The sequence below is a fragment of the Alnus glutinosa genome, chromosome 11 (assembly GCF_958979055.1).
Source record: "Alnus glutinosa chromosome 11, dhAlnGlut1.1, whole genome shotgun sequence".
Taxonomy (NCBI): domain Eukaryota; kingdom Viridiplantae; phylum Streptophyta; class Magnoliopsida; order Fagales; family Betulaceae; genus Alnus; species Alnus glutinosa.
The window spans coordinates 27,791,130-27,815,783 of record NC_084896.1 but is presented as its reverse complement, the minus strand read 5'-3'; the positions used below and the strand labels follow the sequence as shown (position 1 = coordinate 27,815,783).

The window sequence follows — 24,654 nt, the reverse complement described above, 5'->3', positions numbered from 1 at the left end:
AATCCTCATTTAAGAATTCCATGGAAAAACATTTTGTCACGTGACAAAAATTGAAGGTCTTTCATTATCAAAGCAGAAATGTTATTTTTCACATCATAATCACATTACACTCGCGTGACATAGGCTAATAGCCCTTTAATTTTTCCATATAAGCATTTATTTTTACATTACATAAAAGTAAATAACTTTGAGAAAAAGGTAGCTAGTAATTCCTGTTGCAATTGTTGAAGCTTGTTTCCACGTAATCTTTTGCTTTCCCTGTTTCTGCAATATTATGAGTGATTGTAAGATTATGTAAACAATTGTAGATAGCCATGCATGAAAATGTGCTTGCAATATCTCAAAAAACATGAGGACCCTCGTCCACATTATGGACATATCAGGGCTGATTCGATATATTTTGAGGCTAAAGGCGACAAGCCCTGATTCATTTTTATTTAAATATTAATAAGATAATATTCATTTTATGATTAATATTATATTTTTATTTAAAAATCATTCTTCTCGTTTTTTATTACTTATTAGATATAGAATGACTTATTATTTGATTTACAAACATGCGAGAATAAGAATTGAAGGAAAAAATACAGAGAAAATTGGGAAGTTATAAAGAATATTGATTTGTATTGGTATATGAGGCGAAAAAAAATGTTGGACATTGAAGAGTGATCTGCGTTTAATTCTACCTATTTTGTACAATGCAAACAATCGGAATTTATGTATTTTGAGACTTTCCATATTCTACGTACTAAACATTCAATTCAAATTGACGTTTGATCACATTGGAAGCAAACACTTTCTATGTTTTACTGACAATTTAATTGAAATTGACAAAGACACTGGAGAAAGTTATGCACGTTGGACTTTCATGAATGTGAAAATGGAAAAGTATATAAACAAGTAGACATTCCAAGAATGAGACCTGCTACTTCTCCAACTCTGGTCTAACTCTCATTCAACTTTTTTTCAAACCAACAATTGGATCTGTTTTTCTACATGTGGGTCTTACATATCCAATGTTTTTAATTATTTAAAAAAGTTGTTGGAGTTTGATAGGAGTTGGAGAAATAGCTCTTCCAAGAATTTATATGCGTAGAAAATTTTATGATTTTGGATGTTATTAACTTTCATGGAAAGTTCATTCTTTATAAATGTGAATTTTACATGTCTAAAATCAATAAATTTTCATTCTCATATCTAGAGGTTTTTTAAGGCCTCAAAAATGTAGAATTAATTTTTTTTCTTTTCAATAATTGAGAGACTTAATTAGAGATGATTTATTAACTTTTTATCATATTATAGTTTCTTATTTTTTTCAAAAAAAAAAAAATCTTCATTGTACACTTATTAATTAGGGGCCTTAATTAAAGATGACCGATTAACTTTTCACCATATTAGAGCTTTAAAAATATATATTTTTTAATTTACAATTATTAATTGGTTAAAGCTTGGCTCATTTATTTTAAACGAATTGAGCTTGTTCACAAGATGCTCAGTTAATTTATTCATTCCTTATATAAAGTAAATATCATGACTGTTTATTTTTTTGTAGATCCTTACTAATTATAATTAAGATTTTATCATTTAAATTAATTAAATAAATTAATTTGAATATTAAATATAATCTAATCTCGAGTTTATATGCATATAAATTCATTATGCGCGCATACACATTTACACAAACACACTCATATATGCACAAATATACATATATTTGCATCAAGACTCATAATAACACAAATTCAAGCTACATTTATTATATTAGGAATATAATTTCTCTTTATTTAAGACGTTCTAATTACAAAATTAAAATAATATTATAAAAAATAATAAAAATGAAATTATGCGAGCTTATATGAGTCGAGCCGTATGTATATCTATGCATGGACCGCCGTGTACTTGCATATACCATGAAATGAAATGAATGAGAGAGAGAGAGAGAGAGAGAGAGAGAGAGAGAGTGGGTATATATAAGGATTTCATACCAAAACCAACAGCTTTGCTTGGGAATCTGAAACGATTAACAGCACAACGATAGGCAATATGGTCTAGATCTGAGGGAACTTTGCAGAATTTTTTTATGAGATGCGCACAACCTCTGTACATACCCCATCCCCATCTTTTTTTTCTTAACACCTTGGGGGGACTTGTGTTTTTAATGCAATGCCCGAGCCACTTAAAAAAACAGTCTTTCCAATCATGGGTATGATCTTGTTGAGAGTACGGAGAGGGAAAGTGAGGTACAGTTAAAACGGAAGAGGGCGGAAGGAGAGAGGAAGCGGGAGGATCATCAGCTTGCACTACAAGTACTACAATATTCAGAATCATCATTAGCAACAAACTTCTTCTCACACAAGTTCCACCCATATTTTCACTTATACCCTCTTCAGATTTTTGGTTGGATAACTTGGATGAAAGTTGAACACTAATTAACATTAATGCACAATTTATAAGGTCTTAAGTCCTCTGTTATGCATGGATTGATCATAAAGATTTACTCAAAACGAAGAGTTTTTTTTTTAAAAAAATAATAAATAAATAAATATTAGTTAGCTAGTTTTAAAAATTACTTTTGGAAAAAATTGATAGCTTTTGAGTAAACTTTTTTTTTAAAAAAACGTGTCTCTTAGCTAGCTTGGATCATTGGTTTTTGCAAGTTGTCACATATTAATAATTTGTTACTTTTACTTGGCATGACTCAATGGTTTTTTTGCAAGAGTTATCATTAATTAATTTAGTGATTGCTATTGGTGTGTACTCGTAAGACTACTAATAATCTACGGATAAGCTCTTGCTAGGCTTCATGGAGCATATGCACCCACTAGAATAATTATTTTTTAAGTCTAAAAAGGACAAAATTAAAAATAAAAAGAAAAAGAAAAAAAAAGTAAAAGAAAAGAAGAACGGGCCGGGATGGGGTAGAGATCCAATTATATATGCACACAACACACATACACATTTACACAAACACACTCATGTATGCACAAATATACATATATTTGCATCAAGACTCATAATAACACTAATTCAAGCTATATCTATTATATTAGGAAGATAATTTATTTTTACTTAAGATGTTGTAATTACAAAATTAAAATAGTGCTATTAAAAATAATAAAAATAAAGTTATAAGAGTTTATATGAGTCGAGTCATATGCATATTTTTGCATCGATAAACGTATACTTGCATATACCATGAAATGAAATGAGAGAGAAAAAGAGAGAGAGAGAGAGAGAGAGAGAGGGGTATATATAAGAATTTCATACCAAAACCAACAGTTTTACTTGGGAATTTGACACAATTAACAACATAATGATAGGCATTATGATATGAGGGAAATTTGCAAAGTAGTTTTATATATTAACACCTTGAGACTTGTGATTTTATCGTAAAGCTCAATCAACTTAAGACATCAGTTGTGCCAATCGGGGGTATGATCTTATGGGCAGGAGTCAATGTCAAAAAAAGTTGTTGGTAGGTGCTAATAGACTAATTTTTTTTTTTTTTTGTGAAATTAAGGAAAGGGCATGGCCTATACCAGCCCCACCTCTAAATCCGTCCATGCATGAGGGAGAGGGTCATAGCCTCGTAGGCATGCACAACAAGCAGCACTAGCACCACAAGTAGAATAAAGATCATCATTATGATAAGCAACACACGTCTTCCACCCATATTTTCACTTACTCGATCTCTTGAAATTTTTGCTTTGATGAAAGTTGAATTCAAACACTAATTATGCACGATTTATAAGGTCTTAATTAATTAAGTCCTCTATTATTATGCATGGGCTGGGCTGATGAAGATTTTTTTTTTTTTGAAAAAATAAAGTTAGTTTAGTCGATCTAAATGCCGTTTTATACCCACAAAGGTTCTTTTCCCTCATTCCTACCTTATAAGTAAAATGAATAAAAAAATAAAATAAGCATTAATATTAATCTACCAAAGATATTTGAAGATTCATGAACATGTGATCATTGCATTAATTTCAAAATAGAGATATCTTAGTTTATACATTGTTTTATTGATCTTTCAAAGTGTTTTTATTTTTATTTATTTTTTATTTTTTAATTAATACCCTTATTAAAGAAAGTTTTCGTTTGAACCAAGAGCTGGTTACGAATGGGTGACTTTAATTCGATGGCTTTTAAGTAGGCTTGGCAATTTTGACACGATCCGCAAATTCGACACGAAGTTATATGGTTTGAGTTTAGGCTATACCCATTTTGACCCGCCAACTTGTTTATGACACACTTATAACACGTTTATGATCCGTTAACCTGTTTATGACATGCCAACCCGTTTATAACTAGATTAGCTAAACAGGTTGACCCAACCAACCCGAATTGCCAAGCCTACTTTTAAGCAACATTTTGGTTAAAATTAATCATATCTGTTGATTCAAGCCATTGGGTTTTGCAAGAATTATCATATAATAAATATTAGCATGCTTCCTATTCGATTTGTGTAGTTGCAATTTTTTTAAGCATGTACTTATAACTTCTACATAATAGGTTATAATAAGGGTTAAATAGCATGTACACCCCTGTGCTTTACGACATTTATTTATTGCTCCATCAGTTTCATTTTTTATCAAATTTGGTACCGGTGGTATATGAAAAGACGGAAATGGTACCTCCGTTTGATTTTCCGTCCAAAACTAACGTCCAGCCACGTCATCCTACAGGTGTCGACGTGCATGCGCAACACCTGTAGGATGACGTGGCTGGACGTTAGTTTTGGACGGGAAATCAAACAGATAAAAGTGAAACTGAGGGGACAATAAATAAAAGTCGTAAAGTACAGAGGACAAATAGGTATTTAACCCTTATAATAATTATATTTCTTATTTGACTTCTTGTGAGGTGTTGCGGCACGAGAGCCACTCTTTAGTTGAGGGTGTTCCTTTGCTGGGTGGATGCCACCCTTTTTGGTATGTTCTTTTGTTTGTTTTGTTTTGTTTTGTATTTTTTTTCTTTCTAATTTTTTATTCAATGTTCTAATAAATTAGAATACTAACATTTTTTAATTGGCGTGACAAAAATGCTGATATGGCCTTAATGGGATTGTGTTGTGTTAGTATTGTAAATGAAAAAATTTTGCTTTTATTATTGAAAAGCTTCAACGATCTCTGAACAATGATGATATGGAGCTAGTAGGGGTTATGACATGAAACCTATGACTTCCACAAAATGTAGTGGTCCTTGAGAAACCAAATAGCCCGCACAATACAATGGTAAGCAATGCTTATAATTCATTAACGGCTTTCAAATATGTGAATTCCCTGAAATTTCCAGGAATAGTAGTGGAGAAAAGAGAGTTATGTTGAAAAGCCGCTATGGATGAGCTTGTCAAGATCAATTGGGATGCAGTTGTGGATAAAATTGAGAAGAAGATGGGTATCAGTGTTATAATCAGAAATGGTAATGGTCAGGTACTGGCAACCTTAGTCGAGCCTAAGAATCATATCATTGTACTTAATGTTGCAGAAGCAATGGCAGTTTTGGAAGGTGAAGTTCTCCAAATAGTGCAAGTGCTGGAAAAAGGTGAGTAATTAGAGCATCTATGACCATCTTGTTAAGGAGATACAGGGGTAATAAACAATTTGCAGAATTGAAAGGTTCACCATGTTAGGTGTAATCTAAATGGTGCGGCTCACTGACTTGCAAATGAAGCTTTATTTTTTGTGAGTTTTTTTTTTTTAGGAAATTCCTCCATTGAATTGTTGATATTATTGATGTTGAGCGTTGTACTTTATTTGTCTATTTATAAGATGTGCTCGATTCCACTCAAGAAAAAAAAAAAAAAAAAAAGGATTTTGAACAGAATTGATGAAATGAAAATTTTGAAAAATTTAAGGAGTTAAAAAGTTGGATATAGAAACCTAAAGAATAAATTTAAATGACCCGATTATTTAGTAAATAATTTATATTTACCCATTATTTTATAATCACCAATTGCATGCACTTTATACTTCGCTAATAAAAAGAGTAAAGTTTGTTGAACTACATACTCTTCTTTTTTTCTTTTCTTTTTTTTGATAAAAATACAGTTTAGCCCTTACATTAAAAAATTATAATAATTCAAACATAAAATTAAAGTACAAAGTCGTGGTTTTAAAAGTTTGATTTATTTATCTAAATTTTTTCATCTTGATTTCATGTGGATAATTATTTTCTATTTTTCAAACTTGTAGATCTCATATTGAATCAGAAAAAAAAAAGGTATACTTCAAAATTATATTTACTGCTGAGCAAAAAATTATTGGCTTCTGAAGGCATGTGGTATGCACAATTCTCTTAAACTAACTTGTTGGGGGAAATAGCCGACCTGACAATTGAAACGATCGCCGTAATAAAGGCTGCCACATTACAAGCATACTGTTATGTGAATGATTACACAAAGATGTAATGAGATAATTTGTTAAGTTTTGAAGAAACTTAAACCCTTTCAATTCGTTAAAGGAAACCTAAACCTTTTCAAACACAAATTTTGAGACAAATTTTCTGCATATTTTCGAAATTGAAAAATCAACTTGTTTATCTTACCATATTTCTTTTGAAACCTTGAAATCAAAATAAAGATGGTGATCAGTTGTGACAAATTAAAGCACTCATAACTAACTGCCTCTGCCCATAAATTTTTTTGTAATCTTGTATTCAACCTCAACCATCTTGCCTTATAATTTTTGCTTAATTAAAAAGGCAATTCTTTTTTTTTTTTTTTTTCTTGGATGAATCAAAACTTTTACAACCAAACATAAACAATTACATCACTCCAGAAACTAGACCCCAAAGCACCGTACAACAAACAAACAAACAAAAAACTAGAACTAGCTAAACCCAAACTATTACAAGTTTACAACAACCAAAAATGCCGAAAGCTGAATGTCAAGAGGAGATCTCTTGAATTTTCGAGTCATCACCATAGTCCTAATATCCCATTTGATTCGAGCAACCAAGGCTTCCTCCGACAAGGGGAATTTGCCAAATCAAAGCTCATTTCTCAAACTCCAAATTTGGTATATAGCTGCAGCCAAACTAAGCTTGCAAAGAGTGGTTTGCAACCCTTTACCCTTAAGATTGCAAGACCAAATCACAATGTCATCCTAGCTAACACTAGGACTAGGAATTAAGCAAGCCTCCATCAGGTTTCTCCATATTCTACGGCTGAAACTACAATAGAAAAAAAGATGGTCGATCGATTCCTGTACATGAAAACAGAAGCGACATAAAGTATGTCCCATAAAGCCCTAGCCGCGCCACACATTCTCTCCTTGGTTGCAAGGGCCTGCCTAAACACCAGCCACAGTATAAAAGCGTGGCAAGGAATAGCCAGTGAGTGCCACACTACCTTCCACAAAGGGACCACAAGGGAACTTAGCTCTAAAAGGAAATGCAAAGTTTCTCCATAAGAGTAGACACCACTCTTGGACTTCCACATAGCCACATCCACTTCTCCAACTTTAGTACCTAGAAGCCTTGCTTGAATAGTAACCAAATCATCCGATCTAGCAGGGGGCAGTTCCGGGAGGCATTATGTAGAACAAAAGAGACATGGGCATTCAGTCCAATGTCAGAGTTATAGATAGCCCGAAAACCGTATATGTCGAGTAGCCTTCCAGTCGGGTGCTATGCATCAAACCAAAGAGAAATGTTATGGCCCGTTCCCACTTTGAAGCTCAAGAACTCCTTGGCAACTTCCCAGAGGTTAAGAAGTTTTTTTCCAACTCCAAGGACAGCTCTTAGGAATTGGAATCTGCCAAAAACTTCTACCTCTAAGCCAATTAGTCTCAACCCAAAGGGACCCGGCCTGAGCAAATAAACTCCAGAGATGATGGAGCATTGCAGCACGGTTCCAAACTTCCAACCCTTTAAGCCCAAGCCCTCCTTCCTCCTTAGGACAGCAAACTTTATCCCACGACACCTTAGCCTTAGCTTTGGAGTCGTTACCATACCATAGAAACCGGATGAACTTTTGTTCAAGCAGCCAGATTACCTTCTTAGGTAGAATAAACAACTTGGACCAGTAAATCTGAATGCTGAAAAGATTATAGGAAACAAGTTTCAACCTCCCAACAAAAGAGAGATGCTTGACCAACCAAGAATCAATTCTCCCAGCCACCTTTAGTCACTAAAGTCTCACAGTCCAGTGCAGAGAGTATTTTAGTAAATAAAAGAACTCCAAGATACCATACAGGCAAGGATCCTTTAGGCATCTGCGGAGTGTCCAGAAGGTAGCTTTATCATCCTTATGAACCCAGCACAATAAAAAAAAAAACTCTATTTTGAGAGAAATTAATTCTGGGCAGTCCATCAACAACACACAAAACGAGAAAACCTAGTACCATACTCTTATAACTAAAAAACCCAAAATCCATGCATTAACATTATCTTCAATTGTCAATTTCCAGCAAATTAAACCTCTAACCAAGAATTTAGAGGTGTTTAATTACCTCAGTGTTGAATGCTTTGACATTGGGGAGAGAGACATGAATTGATTGGGTCTATTTTCAACAGAAAGACATCACATATATGACCTTAGGGAGGAATTAATTCACTTGTTAATTAATTACTGTCATGGACTAACTTGCTTACGTATCGCCATGATAGAGAGAAATTAACGATAACAAATGGGAGAGAATGATTTACCCTTTTATCCACATGTTAGGTTTTAATTTGTCAATTGACAATTGCAAATCCTCATTTAAGAATTCCATGAAAAAACATTTTGTAACGTGACAAAAATTGAAGGTGTTTCATTATTATTTTTCACATCATAATCACGTTATACTGACGTGACATTAGCTAATAGCTCTTTAATTTTTCCATAAAAGCATTTAATTTTTCAATACATAAAAGTAATATTTTTGAGAGTAAGGTAGCTAGTAAGAGTAATTCTAATAGTACATCAAGTGTCCATCAAAAAATGAGGTGGCTTTTGAAATCACCATTTGATCAAAATCATCATTTGATCAATCACATGCACAATAGTGATTTTAAATGTCATCTCATTTTTTTATGGACACTTTATAAACACTTAATGTAGCTAGTAATTCTTGTTGCAATTGACGTTGAAGCTTGTTTCCACATAATCTTTTGCTTTCCTTGTTTCTACAATATTATCATGACTGATTGTTATAAGATTATGTTAACAATTGTAGCTAGCCATGCATGAAAATGTGCTTGCAATATCTCAAAAACATGAGGCCTTACATCTGCATTATGGGCATATAAGGGCTGGTTCGATATATTTTGAGGCCTAAGGTGACAAGTTTAAGTGATATTTTTTTATATATATTTAAATTTTAATTATATAAATTTTAAGATTAATATTATATTTTTATTTAAAAATCATTCTTCTCACTTTTTATTATTTATTAGATATAGAATGACTTATTACTTGATTTAAGAACATGCAAGAATAAGAATTGAAGGAAAAAATAAAGAGAAAATAGGAAGTTAAAAAGAATGATCTGTACTGGTATATGAGGCGAAAAAAAATGTTGGACATTAATTGAAGAATGATCTGCGTTCAATTCTATCTATTTTGCACAATGCAAACAATCGAATTTATGTATTTTGAGACTTTCCATATTCCACCGACTAAACATTCAAGTCAAATTGACTTTTGATCACATTATAGGCAAAGACTTTCTATGTTCTACTGATAATTTAATTGAAATCGACAAAGACACTGTGGAGAAAGTTATGCACGTTGGACTTTCTTTTATATAAAAATGGAAACGTAAATAAGTAGACATTCCAAGAATGAGACCGCTACTTCTCCAACTCTGTTCTAACTCTCATCCAACTTTTTTTTTCTTCAAACTAACCATTGGATCTATTTTCCTACATGTGGGTCCTACATATCTAATGGTTTTGATTATTTTAAAAAGTTGTTAGAGTTTGATAAGAGTTAGAGAAATAGCTCTTCAAAGAATTTCTATACATAGAAAATTTTATGACTTTGGATGCCTTAATTATTAACTTTTCATGGAAAGTTCATTCTTTATAAATGTGAATTGTACATATCACAAGAAAATGAATGATTACATGTCTGGAATCAATAAATTTCAATTTTCATATCTAGAGATTTTTTAAGGCCTCAATAGTGTAGAATTAATTTTATTTTATTTTTACCATAATTGAAGGCCTTAATTAGAGATGATTTATTAACTTGTTATCATATTATAGTTTTTTTTTTTTTTTAAAAAAAAAAATCTTTATTGTAAAATTATTAATTAGGGGCCTTAATTAGAGATGATTGATTAACTTTTCAACATATTAGAGCTTTAGACATATTTTTTTTCTTTCAAAATTTTTTTTAATTTACAATTATTAATTGGTTGAAGCTTCGCTCATTTATTTTAAACGAACTCGAGTTTGTTCACAAACTACTCAGTTAACTTATTCATTCATTATACAAAGTAAATATCATGATTGTTTATTTTTTTTTTGTAGATCCTTACTAATTATTATTAAGAATTTATCATTTAAGTTAATTAAATAAATTAATTTGAATCTTAAATATAATCTAATCTCGAGTTTATATGCATATAAATTCATTATGCGCGCACACACATACACATTTACACAAACACACTCATGTACGCTCAAATATACATATATTTGCATCAAGACTCATAATAATACTAATTCAAGCTATATTTATTATATTAATTGGGAAGGTAATTCCTCTTTACTTAAGATGGATGTTCGAATTACAAAATTAAAATAATACTATAAAAATAATAAAAAAGAAGTTCTACGAGCTTGTACGAGTTGAGCCTTATGTATATTTATGCATGGACCGCCATGTACTTGCATATACCATGAAATGAAATGAATGCAAGAGAGAGCTAGAGAGAGAGAGAGGGAATATATAAGGATTTCATACCAAAACCAGTAGCTTTGCTTGGGAATCTAAAACGATTAACAGCTCAACGATAGGCAATATGATCTAGATCTGAGGGAACTTTGCAAATTTTTTTTATGAGATGCAAACAACCTCTGTACATACCCCATCCCAATCTTATTTTTCGTAACTCCTTGGGTTTTTTGATTTTATCGCAACGCACGAGCCACTTATGATAACAGTCGTACCATTCAGGGAAATGATCTTGTTGAGAGTAGGGAGAGGGAAAGTGAGGCACAGTTAAAACGTAAGAGGGCGGAGGGAGAGAGGGAGCGGGAGCGGGAGGATCATCAGCCTGCACTACAAGTTCTACAATATTCAGAATCATCATGATCAGCAACACACTTTTTCTCACACATGAAGTTCCACCCATATTTTCACTTATACCCTCTTCAGATTTTTGGTTGGATAACTTGGATGAAAGTTGAATACTACTTGACATTAATGCACAATTTATAAGGTCTTGAGTCCTCTATTATGCATGGGTTGATCATAAAGATTTTTATATATCTATATATCTTAGTCTAAGCAGTACCCTTTTATACTGACAAAGGTTCTTGTCCCTAAAACACAAAGTTTACTCAAAACGAAGAGTTTTTATTAAAATTAAAAAAATAAATAAATATTAGTTAGCTAGGTTTAAAAATTACTTTGGGAAAAAATTGATAGCTTTTAAGTAATTTTTTTAAAAAAATTCTGTCTCTTAGCAAGCTTGGATCATTGGTTTTTGCAAGTTGTCACATATATATTAAATTATTAATAATTTGTTACTTTTAATTGGCATGACTCAATGGTTTTTTGCAAGAGTTATCATTAAATAATTTAGTGACTGCTATTGTGTGTACTCGTAAGACTGCTAATAATTTACTGATCAGCTCTTGCTAGGCTTCATGGAACATATACACCCACTAGAATAATTATTTCTAAATGTCTAAAATGATTTCATTTATGTCCAAAAAAAGACAAAAAATTAAAAATAAAAGAAACAAAACCAAAACCAACAGCTTTGTTTGTGAATCTGACACGATTAACAACACAACGATAGGCATTATGATATGAGGGACATTTGCAAAGCATTTTTAGTATGAGATGCACAAAGCAGGGACAGAGCTATAAGTTCTTATAGACAAGGATCAGGCTTAAAAAAATTTGTTGGTAGGTGCATGCCAATAGGGTAAATTTTTATTTGTTACCTTATAATTTTTTTTTTACCTAATTACTTTTTTCATTTTTAGAATTGAGGAGAGAGCATGGCCTGTACCTCCCCTCCCCTAAATCCGTCCATGAGAGAGAGGGTCATCAGCCTGCACAACAAGTAGCACTAGCACCACAAGTAGAATAAAGATCATCACTGTGATCAGCAACACACGTCTTCCACCCATATTTTCGCTTACTCGATCTCTTGAAATTTTTGCTTGGATGAAATTAAGTTGAATACAAACACTAATTATGCACGATTTTTAGGGTCTTAATTAAGTCCTCTATTATTATGCATGGGCTGGGCTGATGAAGATTTTTTTTTTAAAAAAAATAATGATAGTTTATTCGATCTAAACTCCGTTTTAACCCACAAAGGTTATTTTCTCTCATTCCTACCTTATAAGGAAAATGAATAAACAAATAAAATAAGCCTTAATATTCTACCAAAGATATTTGAAGATTCATGAACATGTCATTGCATTAATTTCTAAAATAGAGATATCTTAGTTTAAACATTGTTTTACTGATCTTTCAAAGTCTTATTTATTTAATTTTTTTTTTTAATACCCTCAAAAAGAAAGTTTTCGTTTGAACCAAAAGTTGTTTTCGAATGGGTGACTTTAATTTGATAGCTTTTAAGCAACATTTTGGTTAAAATTAATCATGTCTCTTGATTCGAGCCATTGGGTTTTGCAAGAATTATAATATGATAAATATTAGCATGGTTCCTATTCAATTTGTATAGTTGCATTTTTTATGCATATACTTATAACTTCTACATAATTGGTTACAATAACTATATTTTTTATTCGACTTCTTATAGGGTGCTGCGTGCGAGCCACTTTTTAGTTAAGGTGTGCCTTCGCTGGGTGGACTCTACTCTTTTTGATAATTTTGTTGTGTTTTGTATTTTTTATATTTAATTTTCTAATAAAGTAGAAAGCTTACATTTTTTTAATTGACGTGGCAAAAATGTTGATATGGCCTTAATGGGATAGTGTCGTGTTAGTATTGTAAATGAAGATTTTACTTTTATTATTAAAAAAACTTCAACGATCTCTGGACAATGATGATATAGAGCTAGTAGGGGTTGTGACACAAAACCTATGATTTTGACGAAATGCAATGGTCCGTGGGAAACCAAGTAGCCTGCATAATACAGTAGTAAGCAATGCTTATAATTCATTAACGGCTTTTAAATATGCGAATTCTCAAAAATTCCTAGGAATAGTAGCGAAGAAAATAGAGTTACGTTGGAAAGTCCTTATGGATGGGTTTGTCATGATCAATTGGGATGCATTGTGGATAAAACTAAGAAGAATATGGGTACGTATAAGGACAGAAGGAAGGGGGGGGTGGGGGTGGGGGATGCCAGCTCCCCCCACCCCCCTTCCAATTTCCTAAAAAAAATATATATATATATATAAAAGGTGGGGGAAAAAATTCTAAAAAACTAAAAATTATAAGGTAAAAAATAAAAATTTAGATTATTGGCCCCTTCCCAATTTTATTTTTTTTAGCCACTGGCCCCTGCCCATAAGAACTTCTGGCTTCATCCCTGTAGGTATCAATGTTATAATCAGAGATGGTAAGGGTGAGTTACTGGCAACCTTGGCCGAGCTTAAGAATCATATCATTGCACCTGATATTGCAGAAGCAATGACGGCTTTAAGGGGAGTAAACTTTAGTTGGGAATTGAGATTTTACACGATTATATTTGAAAAGTGATGCTCTCCAAATAGTGCAGGTGTTAGGATAAGGTGGGAGTAATTGGAGCATCTATGACTATCTTATTAAGGAGATACAGGGGGTAATGAATAATTTGCAAAATTGGAAGGTTCACCGTGTTAAGCGTAATTTAAATGGTGTGCTCATCGACTTGCAAATGAAGCTTTATCTTTGTGTGAGTGTTTTTTTTTTTTTTTTTAAGGAAATTCTCCATTTGTATCGCTGATATTATTGTTGTTGAGCGTAGTACTTAATTTGTCTATTTATAAGATGTGCTCGATTCCACTAAAAAAAAAAAAAAAAAAAAAAAAAAGGATTTTGGACGGAATTGATGAAATGAAAATTTTGAAATATTTAAAGAGTTAAAAAGTCGGATTTAGAAACCTAAAGAGTAAATTTAAATGACCCGATTACTTAGTAAATAATTTATATTTACCCAAATTTTATAATCACCAATTGCAATTTAAACGTCGCTAATAAAAAGATTTTTGTTTTTTGGTTGAAAAAATACACTTTATCCCCTACATAAAAAAAAAAATTTTTTTAAAAAAAGGAAAAGAAAAAGAATAATAATTCAAATATAAAATTAAAGTACAAAGCCGTGGTCTTAAAATTTTGATTTATTTATCTACATTTTTCCATCTTAATTTCTTGTGGATAATTATTTTCTATTTTTCATAATTGTAGATCTCAAAAAATTTACAATATTGAATCAGAAAAAAAAAGGTATACTTCAAAATTATAATTACAGCTGAGCAAAAAATTATTGGCTTTTGAAGGCATATGGTATGCAAAATTCTCTTAAACTAACTTGTTGGGGGAAATAGTCGACTTGACAACTGAAACGATCGCCGTAATAAAGGCTTCCAGTGACGAGATGTATATACTTCGTTACTAAAAGTGTCTCCAAGGCGAAAGGAGGTTGTGAACGACCTCAAAAGTAGTACCATATCACATCTATCTGGCATTAGAGTCTGCCACGTTGCCTGCCATTTGATCGTTGTTACTCAGCTTCACACACGCACGCACAGACGGAGAGAGAGAGAGAGAGAGGAAAGCAACTGACCTTGGCGGCCATGGCAGTAGCAGTGAGCTACTGCAAGCCTTCTCCATTTCTAGGCCAATTCCCATTTCATTTCGTAAGGCTCTCTCTCTCTCTTTCTCTCTGAGTTTTGATATCACAGTGTATATAGCAAACGATGTTGTACATTTATGTGAAGTGATTATTCGGTTCCCTTTGCCTCTCAAAGTTTCTTAGAAATGCATTTTAGGTTATGGGTATTTGTTATCGGCATCAATCTTTGATTTTCACTTCTTCTTCTTTTTTTGCTTCCTTGCTTTGTATCTTTTTTTGGGGGGGAATCTTGGCATAATGCAGAATTATATTCTGAAACAGAAACTATATACTGCGACTAGTAATAATATTATGAATTACTTGGTTTTAGTCTATTTACCATATATAGGTATGATGGCATAAAAAAATCCAGTGGATTGGAGAATTTGGTTTTTGCTTTCTGGCAAATGGTATTCACTTTCTGTCATTCCCTTAATCGATCTGAAATAAAATTTTATATAATGCATGCATGTGTGTGTGTGTGTAGACAAATTTTGTCATTTTTTTTTTACCAATTAGCAAAATTTCTTTTATATATGGTAATTAGAAATCTTCCTGCCAAAGAAAGATGGTGTTCCTATACTTTTGACTGTTGAGTAGTGGTTTAATTAGGGCCATGAATATAAGAGGATTGAAATGTGTTTCACATTATGTTTACCATGACTGAGCCTATACTGATAGATGAAGTGAAAAGTTGCATTTGATTGTTGACTTGTAGGGGAGATCACAATGTAGACAAATAACGGGGACTTCAGGTCAGATGCCTAGAATTAGTGCGCTATTTTGGGAATCTAAGAAATCTGTGGCACAACAAGAAGTGGACTTTTCACTTGGGGATTTTACTTTGAAAGGGTCAGCCCCCGAGGTGTCTTCTTTTGATGGTCCTTTGGAATTGATGACTACTTATTTATCTGTTTATTCTTTGTAGTTGCTGTAGCTAATCACACTTCACTGATTCTATATTCAGGACATTTTGACGAATGAGGCGAAACCTAAAAAGATATCACTTTCAGTTGTTTCTTCAATCTTAGATGTTTCACCCAGTGGCTGGGATGTGTGCACTTCAGATGCCACGGGTCCTGAAAAATTTAATCCATTTCTTACGCATGGTTTTCTCTCTTGCTTAGAGGAGTCTGGCTCTGCAGTGAAGGTTAGGAATCATTTGCTTCATATCAGACCTCTATAAGTTGAAATATATTTGTTTCTGTAGGGACCATTTCACTATCGTGCCTTTTAGCTTGCCTAGCACTTGAAATGAATATTCTCTGTTTTTTTTTTTTTTTTTTTTTTTTTTTTTTTTTTTTAAAAAAAAAAAAGAAAAAAAGTCAAGAGCTAAATTGAATGGTCAATAGTTTATTTTGTGTGTATGTGTGTGTGTGTTTGCTTATACAGTTGTTCTTTGTGGCGGTTTTCACTTCCTGGGTTCATGTTTCTGAAAATGGTGAAGGTTTTGCTTTATTTGTGGGGAAAATAGCACCATAACTTCATTTTCATGTGAAAGATTGTGAGTAATCATTTTTTTAAAAACAAATTCTCAACTGATGGTCCTTCAGATATCTCCGTTAATATTATTTGTCTTTAACCATGTGGTTGATGTGAATGAACCTGAAGATTTGACTGTTGTATCAATTGTGAGCTTAAATTTTGTTTCAGGAAACAGGATGGATGCCGCGCCACATAATTGCGAAGGATGAATGTGAAAATATTTTAGGTGTTGTTCCACTCTATCTTAAAAGGTTTAGCATCTGCTATTTTGTCAACATAGCAAGTTCTTTTATTATTAATTTTAATAATAATAATAATATTATTATTATTATTATTATTATTATTATTATTATTATTATTATTTATTTTTTCCCTTTTTCTTTTATGATGGAAAACCCCTCCACGGTAGGGCCACTTCGTGTCCTTTCCCTATTGGGAAAACCTGATGGACAAGTTCTGATGTACTTTGTTCTAAAATTCCTTATCTTATCTCCTTCCTGTTGATAATCTGCTTTTATTTCTATCTGCAGCCATTCCTATGGTGAATTTGTTTTTGATCATTCTTGGGCTGATGCGTACTACAGTTTTGGGGCAAGATATTATCCAAAGTTGCAATGTTGTGTACCTTTTACTCCAGTAACTGGTCCAAGAATTTTAATTCGTAATACCCCTTTCAAAGATCAAGTTTTTGACATTATGGTCTCTGCTCTGAAGGATCTAGCGGCCAAGGTATTGGATGTATCAAATGGTTCATTATTTTCATACATCACTTTATTCATGCTAATCTAATTTATACACCTCTGCTTGCAAGTTTTCTTTGTATCTATTGCAAACTTATTTTGACTAAAGTAGTTGTTTCACTAACTCTCAGAAAAAACGAGGCACGCATTATTGTGGGGATTGGTAACTGAAAATTCCTCCACTTGTTTCCATGTAGGACGGATGAAGTAACGTGACTTGTTATTATTGTGTCTAAATCAGATCTATCATTTCCTTTTCTTTTCTAGATTAGTGCTAATCATACAAAAAAAAATCAATTTGTTTTGAAATCTGGTTTGCATGATAAACCTTGAGAGGATATTTAATCTAACGATGTGGCTTAGCAAAGTATTGTTTTGATAAAAAGTTATTGAGTGGTGTAACGTTTGTTCAAATTACAGACACTCACAAACACACATAACATAAAAACTTCTTCTTTTTATTTTATTTTTTATTTTTTATATGTTTAATTCAGCAAGGAGAGAAGAAACCGAGAAATCCTTTGCAGGTGCTCTGCTGAGATAAGCAAAGGGTTCCTCTGATTTTTGTCTCTACTTACAAGAGGTGGAAAATGATTATTAAAGAGGAAAAGATCTGATATCGTAGTGAGGAAATCTCATAATGCAGTTGCAATCTTTTCGCCTTGAAACACAATTCCACATTTTGTTGGTATAAGTATTTGTTTTCTGAAAGAGGAATGGTTAAATTTTGCTAAGATATATGTAGGGATTTAAGTCAATTTGCTACACAGTCGTAATTTAGTTGTGATTTGTGATTATTACTTTTTTCTTATTCATAAGATTAGCTACCATTTTGTGGTTTGATATTTAGATAAGTGTTTTTTTGGATAAGTTAGGAAAAAAAAATCTTATCTAAATATCAAATCACAAAATGGTAGCTAATCTGATCGCAATCATAAATATCAAAGCACAAATTGTGTTTCAAGGCAAAAAGATTGCAACTGCATTATGAGAGTTCCTCACTAAGATACTTAGACAAGTAAAGAGCACTTCTATGGTGTTCCTACATTTCGATTGTCATCCACCCAAGTATTGATTACTTGCTTTGAGTTGTGATGCCTTGGTTACTTAAGGTTATTTTATATGTTTTACAGTCCCAGCTTTCATCGCTGCATATCACCTTCCCATCTGAAAATGAGTGGCAAAAACTGAAGGGTAAAGGTTTTCTGCAGAGGATTGGAATGCAGTACCACTGGAAAAATCGTAACTATAAGAAGTGAGTGATACTAAAACAGTTTACTAGTCATGGTTACATGACCTTATTAATATGATAATTGGTTTACATAGTCATTGGTCTTCATTTGTCTATTTATTTTATATCAAATTCCATTGCTGCATCTTGGCACATCCCTTGAAGACAATCCGATGATTGCCATTTCTTCATACATGCAACTATAAGTGTAATGTCGAGAGAAGATAATGATCAAGTCCAGGCTTGCTCATGTCAATTGAGTCCACAATTAGCAATATAATATATACATTTATCTACACACACACACACACATCTATTGACTGACCCAGCATGGCTACAAGGGTGGCCAAATCATAAGGTCTGGAGAAAAATAAGCCCAGTAGTTGCTTGACCAGGAGATATGAACTTCTGCAATATTATATGTACACACACGCACACACTCATCTATTTACTGATCCAGCATGCCTACAAGGGTGGCCAAATCATAGGTCTAGAGAAAAATAAGCTCAGGATTCGCCTGACCAGGAGTCATGAACTTCTGCAATATTATTATTATTATTATTATTATTATTATTATTATTATTATATATTGCCTTTTGGTTTTCTTAAAGGCTTCCAGCTTATGCAGTTTGGCTGGATTTTTGTAAGCATACCCACCAAATGCTGAAAATAATTTTTGTAGGTATATATTCTACTCTATATTATTTGCGGGTAATTCATCCCTTCTGGTTTCAGATCCTGCCAAGTTTTTCTGTCTTCAAGGTTGAAGACAAACAGTTTTATAGAAAAATACCTGAACATTGAAGGACATTGTTTTAAGATTTGCCTCAGTAGCTTTTCTGTATTATGCATCAGCATGAGACTAAGCATTGTATAATTAGAACAAGTTGTACCAGTAAATCCCTGAATGCCTCGTCTTTTTAGCTGCAAGACTCAGTTTTATGCACAAATAATGTAGTGTAAGAGGATCTCTTTTTGTGCTGCAGTTTTGATGAGTTTTTGATGGACATGAAACAAAGTAAGAGGAAAAATATTCGTCAAGAACGCAAAAAGGTTGGTCTGGTCTTTCCAAATATTGTTTTGTGTGTGTGTGCATGTGCGTGTGTTTATTTGTAAAAATTAGACCTTGCACTCAAGAGCAAATTCTTCTTCAAGCAAAACAAGGAACTGATGGTTCGTTTGTAGTGGTCTACTTGACTTTCATTACTGCTGGTTAAGATTCACTTCAAGGTTTAAATATTGGTAATTTTCATTTTAATTCGGATATACAGTGGGGATGGAGGAATCTAGAGAAAACTGCATGGAGGTGATAGGAATGATAGGAAGATCACAGAATCAATGTAGCGGGTGCTAAAATATTTATGGAAACTAATCTAGATTTTTTTGATACCATAAGAAATCAAGCAAAGCAAGTACATAAATAAAATCCTAGATTGAGATATTACAAAAACTGAAATATTTATGGTACTTGCATGTTTAGTTGCCTTCTACAACTCATGGCTGGAATATCCACAAGTTGCAGCCAACATAGGGTATTGTTCATGAATCTTCGATTGATCAAATAAATCTGCACTGTTTTTCTTCCTTTTCTTGACAAGAGTTTGGACAAGTATGGGTATTCCATGGAGTTCAATTTCTAACGTTAAAGTACTTTAATGGGTTTGAGCTTCCAAAATGAAATTTATAGGATTTTAGTCAAGATTTAGGCCTCGTTTGGTTTGCAGAATGAGTATTCCATTGAAAAATAGAATAGTTATTACTGGGAATGAAACAGAGTAGAATGAAATTGTTATTCCTACTCCTTAGTTTGGTGACAACACGTATACTTTAATTAGAATTGAATTAAAATGACTAAAAACTCCCCCACATTATTTTTTGTTATTTTTCTTCTTCTTCTTCTTCTTCTTTTTTTTTTTTTTTAAAAAAAAAAAGAAAAAAAAAAGAAAAAAAAAAGAAGAAGAAAAAGAAAAGAAAAAATGAGAAGAAAACGTGAACTGGTGGGTGGCCGACCACCCCCGGCTCTTTTGTGGGTGGCCAAGATTCTCATTGAGGGTGCTTGGCCACCCCTAGATTCTCATCGAGGGTGCCTAGCCACCCCCAGATGCATCGAGGGTGGTTGGACCACCCCTAACTTCATTTGTGGGTGGTCGGCCAGCCATATATCATGTAGGTTCCCCTCTCTCTCTCTCTCTCTTTTTAATTTGGGAGAAAATAGAAAATAATTGAGTGGTTTTTTTTTTTTTTTTGAAAAATGTAGTCTAATCCTTTAGGAATAGCTATTTCTCTCATTTTTTAGAGCAATAAGTATTCCTCTTCATAAGGAAATAGTCATTCCAATTGGAATAATTATTCCAAGGAATAAACCCCTACCAAATAAAATAATGACTATTCCTATGGAATATTCATTTAATTCCAAGGGTTTATTTCGCGAACTAAACGAGGCCTTAAGGGTGCATATGATGAAGATGAATGTTTCCATTCTGATTTACTTCGTTGTAGTACATTTCAGGAATTCTAAGTGACGGCCTAATAGTCAGAGTATTTAATTTAGTTTGGATGACTTGTCAATGGATTTGTTATACCATGATAAACCAATTGCAATATGTAAAGGCAGGAGGTCATATTGTCATATTTCATTCTAGCATATCAACCAATTCAACCCACTTATTTTTTGTTTTCTGTTTGAACATAATTTAGAATCTCTGAGTCTCTTCTCTCTCTCTCTCTCTCTCTCTCTCTCTCTCTCTCTCTCCCCATTTTCGAGTAACATCCTTAGAAGCCAATGTTGATGTGATATGCTGACCATGTCTATTGCTTGATATGCTATGTTGGACCATGAGATCAGTTGACTTGTTTATTAGACGTGCAACTTTCATGTTTTCTCATTGAATTTTACTATGTGCAGATTTCTGCGCAAAACTTGACTATGAAACGGCTTCGGGGTTATGAGATAAAGGTAATGAATAATAGACATCATCTTAGGTTATTATGTGACTATGTGCTCTGTCCATTGTCATTTTACTGTTTTGCATATGAGAAATATGTCTTAAGCATATTTGATTATCTTGCTACTTATTTTCTTGTATTTGTTCAAATACCCATATATACATATTTGCATGTGTATGTTAATAAAAACTGAAAATTATCTGAGTTTGAGTTTTTATTTATTATGGTGCCGATTGACCTCTCTCAATTCTAGAATACTTTCATTATCTTTTCACCTGTTGCAGGAGGCTTTCATTCAGAAATGTTGGAAAAAAGCCAAAATATTATGATAACTTTGACATAACTACCCTAAACATGAATTAGTTTATATTTAATTATTAAGCAGTCAGTCTGTATTACTCATTTACAGGTGGGATATTTTCATCCTCATAATTATTGGTGAAATTTGAAAAAAGTAAAAAATGTTGCACAATTTTGTAAGCAATTGCATGTGGCTTGCTTCTGCTACAAAGTTCTGTCCTGATGACCTAGACTAAGGTGCTGAAAGGTGGTAAAGGTATAAATGCGACAAAGGGTTTCCTGTAGGTGAAAAAAGATCCGGTGTTTCAACTTCTCCTTATTGATATTGATTATGATGTGGCCTGTTTCATAGTAATCTCATGTATTGATCTTGCTCTCCTATTCTGATATTCTAGTTGATATGTTGTGGGCAACACAAAGTTGGAACTTTGATCTTCTTCATTTACTGGGTCAGGCAGAAAATAGTTGGTTGTTCTTACTCTAATAATTTTATGGTTCTATTGGCAGGCGAGGCACTGGGACACCTTTTATAAATTTTACAGGAACACCACTGATAACAAGTTTGGTCCTTGCCCTTGACCTCTTCTTTTTTTTGGGCTTTACAATGGAACTATTACTGTGATCAATACGCTTTTTTCACCTTTTATAGTTTTAAAAATTGTTGAATCACATGGAGTGCTTGAGATGCTGCATCTTTGATATGCTGTTGATCATCCATAGGTGGGGTAGTCCTTATCTAACAAGGGAGTTCTTCCACAACATGGGATCGAAGATGGGGGATCAGGTACTACTTGTTGTTGCTGAAGAAGGGGAAGAACTTGTTGCTGGTGCTCTTAATCTTATTGGAGGTGATACTTTATTTGGGCGGCTATGGGGATGTCACCCACGAGCTTACTATCCAAGTTTGCATTTTGAAGCGTGCTATTACCAGGTGTGGTGTGGATCTGGTTGGTATACGTAAAGCTAAATAATCTAGAATTATCAACTCCTCTCTTATCTTAGTACCATAAATGGAGGAACAATCTGGAAAAGTTTCCTTGTTTTTGAAGCAACAGATGTATCCTTGAATTATGATAGGCTATGACTATGAATATGATACTGTTAGGATCGTGCACTTTTGAATCGTTGAGCCAGGACTTGTTAACCCGCTTAACCACAAAGTTCAAGCTTACAGGCGAGTGTGGACTGTATTCCTAGAATTTTGATATCGGTCTAGGTGCTCTATGTGCCAAGAATTCTTTCATGTGAAGAACATCAACCTTGCAAAAGAATGCATAATTTTATTTTTTTTTGGGTGCTTTGATTTGACATAACAGGCAATAGAAGCAGCTATTGAGCTCAATCTGAACACAGTTGAGGCGGGAGCTCAGGGTGAGCATAAGATTCAGCGTGGGTATCTGCCCGTGACAACTTATAGCTGCCATTACCTCATGGATGAAGGTTTCAGGACAGCCATAGAGGAATTTCTAGTGCGCGAATCAACTCAGGTGATTAACACTATATTGCAGTACTTCAGTGAGTAATTTATTTTAGAGGAATTATTTATCATCAATCGGCATGAGAGTTGTATCCTTTTGAGGCAACCAAGCTCCATGGGAACAATTTGTTCCACTTCTCTTCTCTTTCTTTCTCCTCCTCTTCCTTGTCCTCCTATCCTTTTTTCCCCAGAGTTATATATATGATGAAAGTGTGTGTTGGATGAAATAACACTATTTTTGGTAAGTAAAATCCTTCTTTTGAAGTCTTAGGAGGATCGCATCGTAGAGAAGTGTCAGCGTTTGGTACATTGAATTTGAAATTTCAACATGTTTAGTGTCTTGTCTTCCATTTGGGGGGGCAGTTTCAATATCCTAGGTGACTCAAAGTGATATCTTTGTACTGGTTCTAGTGGACCCTTTTACATGCACATAAAACATGTCTGCTTTTTTAGTGTCTATGAGATATCATTAATTTTTTAAAACATTATTACTCTTATTAGACATAACCTAAGAATCTCATAGAAGATTGCTGTACTCTTACCTACATGCCTTGTCATTTGTTTAAGAATTACTTTTTGTTTGCAGGTTAGGCTTGTTATGAAATTATTACATGATTCTAGTCCCTTTAAGGAAGGTATAGAACTGATATAAGAAAACGAGGCACCATCGACATAGCTCGTGGTATTTTTCATACACATGTGAATGCCTTTCATCTTTATGTACTGATCATAGTTATGAAATTTTGCTTCAAGATTTTTGTAAATAATTACATTGTCAGCATTGATTTGTGAATCATAGTGACCCTATCTCACTATGCAATCAGCTAGGTGGTATGCGAAGTGCTGCCTCTACACTCATCTAAACTCTTATGTAAATAATGCCCCGATATTATGTAAAATCTCATGTAAATGTCTAGAGTAAATCTGATTAGATTTTCAGCAGAAAGTTCTTTATTTAAATTGTAGAACACCATCAGAGCAAATGCTGACTATATCAGTGGCCCCTTTGCAAGAAATGGAGGGGTGCTTGTGTTAATCCTTTGAATTACTTTCTGTACGGACAACAGTGGAAACTAATAATTTTATGGATTAATGGGAACTATTGGAAGGAATAATAATTGATTTTCCTTTGAAGAGAAGTCGGGATGATTTGGCTTAGTTGCTGTAATTCTGGAAAACTTGGAATTAAATTTGGACCGTTGAAAAAACTACAAAAGATCTCCTGTCCAAGTCTGAAAATGTGAAGAAATTCCCCCTTTTCTCGTTTAACTTCCAATTGCAAGGACTGGCATCAAAGTTTCCATGAGATATCAAGTGCAATAGCGTGGTATTGACTGTAAATCAGTACCGACAGTTTGACAGACCATTTTGTGTCTCTTACAATCAAAATTAGAACATTAATTAATTAGGTGTCTTTTATAATAGGTGCCGGGGACTGTAATACCGGCCCATAGAAGAAGCAAATCTTATCTTAGCCGGTCGGACAGAAGCGCGCCACACCCATAGAATAATCACTAG

The 24,654-nt window shown here is 33.3% G+C and overlaps 1 protein-coding gene and 2 long non-coding RNA genes across 6 annotated transcripts; 1 reads left to right on the top strand and 2 right to left on the bottom strand.

Moving 5' to 3' along the window:
- Nucleotides 1-41: 41 nt before the first annotated feature.
- LOC133882704 (uncharacterized) lies at nt 42-2,447 on the bottom strand. Its single transcript, XR_009902710.1, has 2 exons — nt 1,986-2,447; nt 42-264 (listed from the first exon to the last, which is right to left on the bottom strand). It is a non-coding gene; the product is annotated as an uncharacterized LOC133882704 (long non-coding RNA).
- Nucleotides 2,448-6,628: 4,181 nt separating this feature from the next.
- On the bottom strand, nt 6,629-11,395 carry LOC133882316 (uncharacterized). The gene is made up of 2 exons (XR_009902651.1): nt 10,898-11,395; nt 6,629-8,216 (listed from the first exon to the last, which is right to left on the bottom strand). It is a non-coding gene; the product is annotated as an uncharacterized LOC133882316 (long non-coding RNA).
- A 3,359-nt stretch (nt 11,396-14,754) lies between these two features.
- LOC133882904 (uncharacterized) lies at nt 14,755-23,990 on the top strand. Of its 4 annotated transcripts, none has more exons than XM_062322143.1 (12): nt 14,755-14,982; nt 15,676-15,822; nt 15,925-16,107; nt 16,611-16,693; nt 16,973-17,171; nt 18,316-18,437; nt 19,400-19,466; nt 21,319-21,369; nt 22,167-22,219; nt 22,380-22,590; nt 22,765-22,826; nt 22,969-23,110. In XM_062322143.1, exons 1-11 carry the CDS (start codon nt 14,920-14,922, stop codon nt 22,786-22,788), a joined length of 1,203 nt encoding a protein of 400 aa, XP_062178127.1. In that variant the 5' UTR covers nt 14,755-14,919; the 3' UTR covers nt 22,789-22,826; nt 22,969-23,110. The 4 variants fall into 4 exon arrangements, with proteins under 4 accessions (XP_062178127.1, XP_062178126.1, XP_062178125.1 ...); XM_062322140.1 differs by lacking the exon at nt 22,765-22,826 and adding an exon at nt 23,723-23,990 and having other exon boundaries at nt 14,795-14,982; nt 22,976-23,146; XM_062322142.1 differs by lacking the exon at nt 22,969-23,110 and having other exon boundaries at nt 14,772-14,982; nt 22,765-22,911.
- Nucleotides 23,991-24,654: the final 664 nt, after the last annotated feature.

Bases quoted from the DNA above. Each gene is read 5' to 3' on its own strand.
- LOC133882904 (XM_062322140.1), top strand. From the start codon at position 14,920: ATGGCAGTAGCAGTGAGCTACTGCAAGCCTTCTCCATTTCTAGGCCAA. The intron at 19,467-21,318 runs GTTGGTCTGGTC...TACTATGTGCAG, and splicing joins TTCGTCAAGAACGCAAAAAG to ATTTCTGCGCAAAACTTGAC. The intron at 23,147-23,722 runs GTGATTAACACT...TTTTGTTTGCAG, and splicing joins TAGTGCGCGAATCAACTCAG to GTTAGGCTTGTTATGAAATT.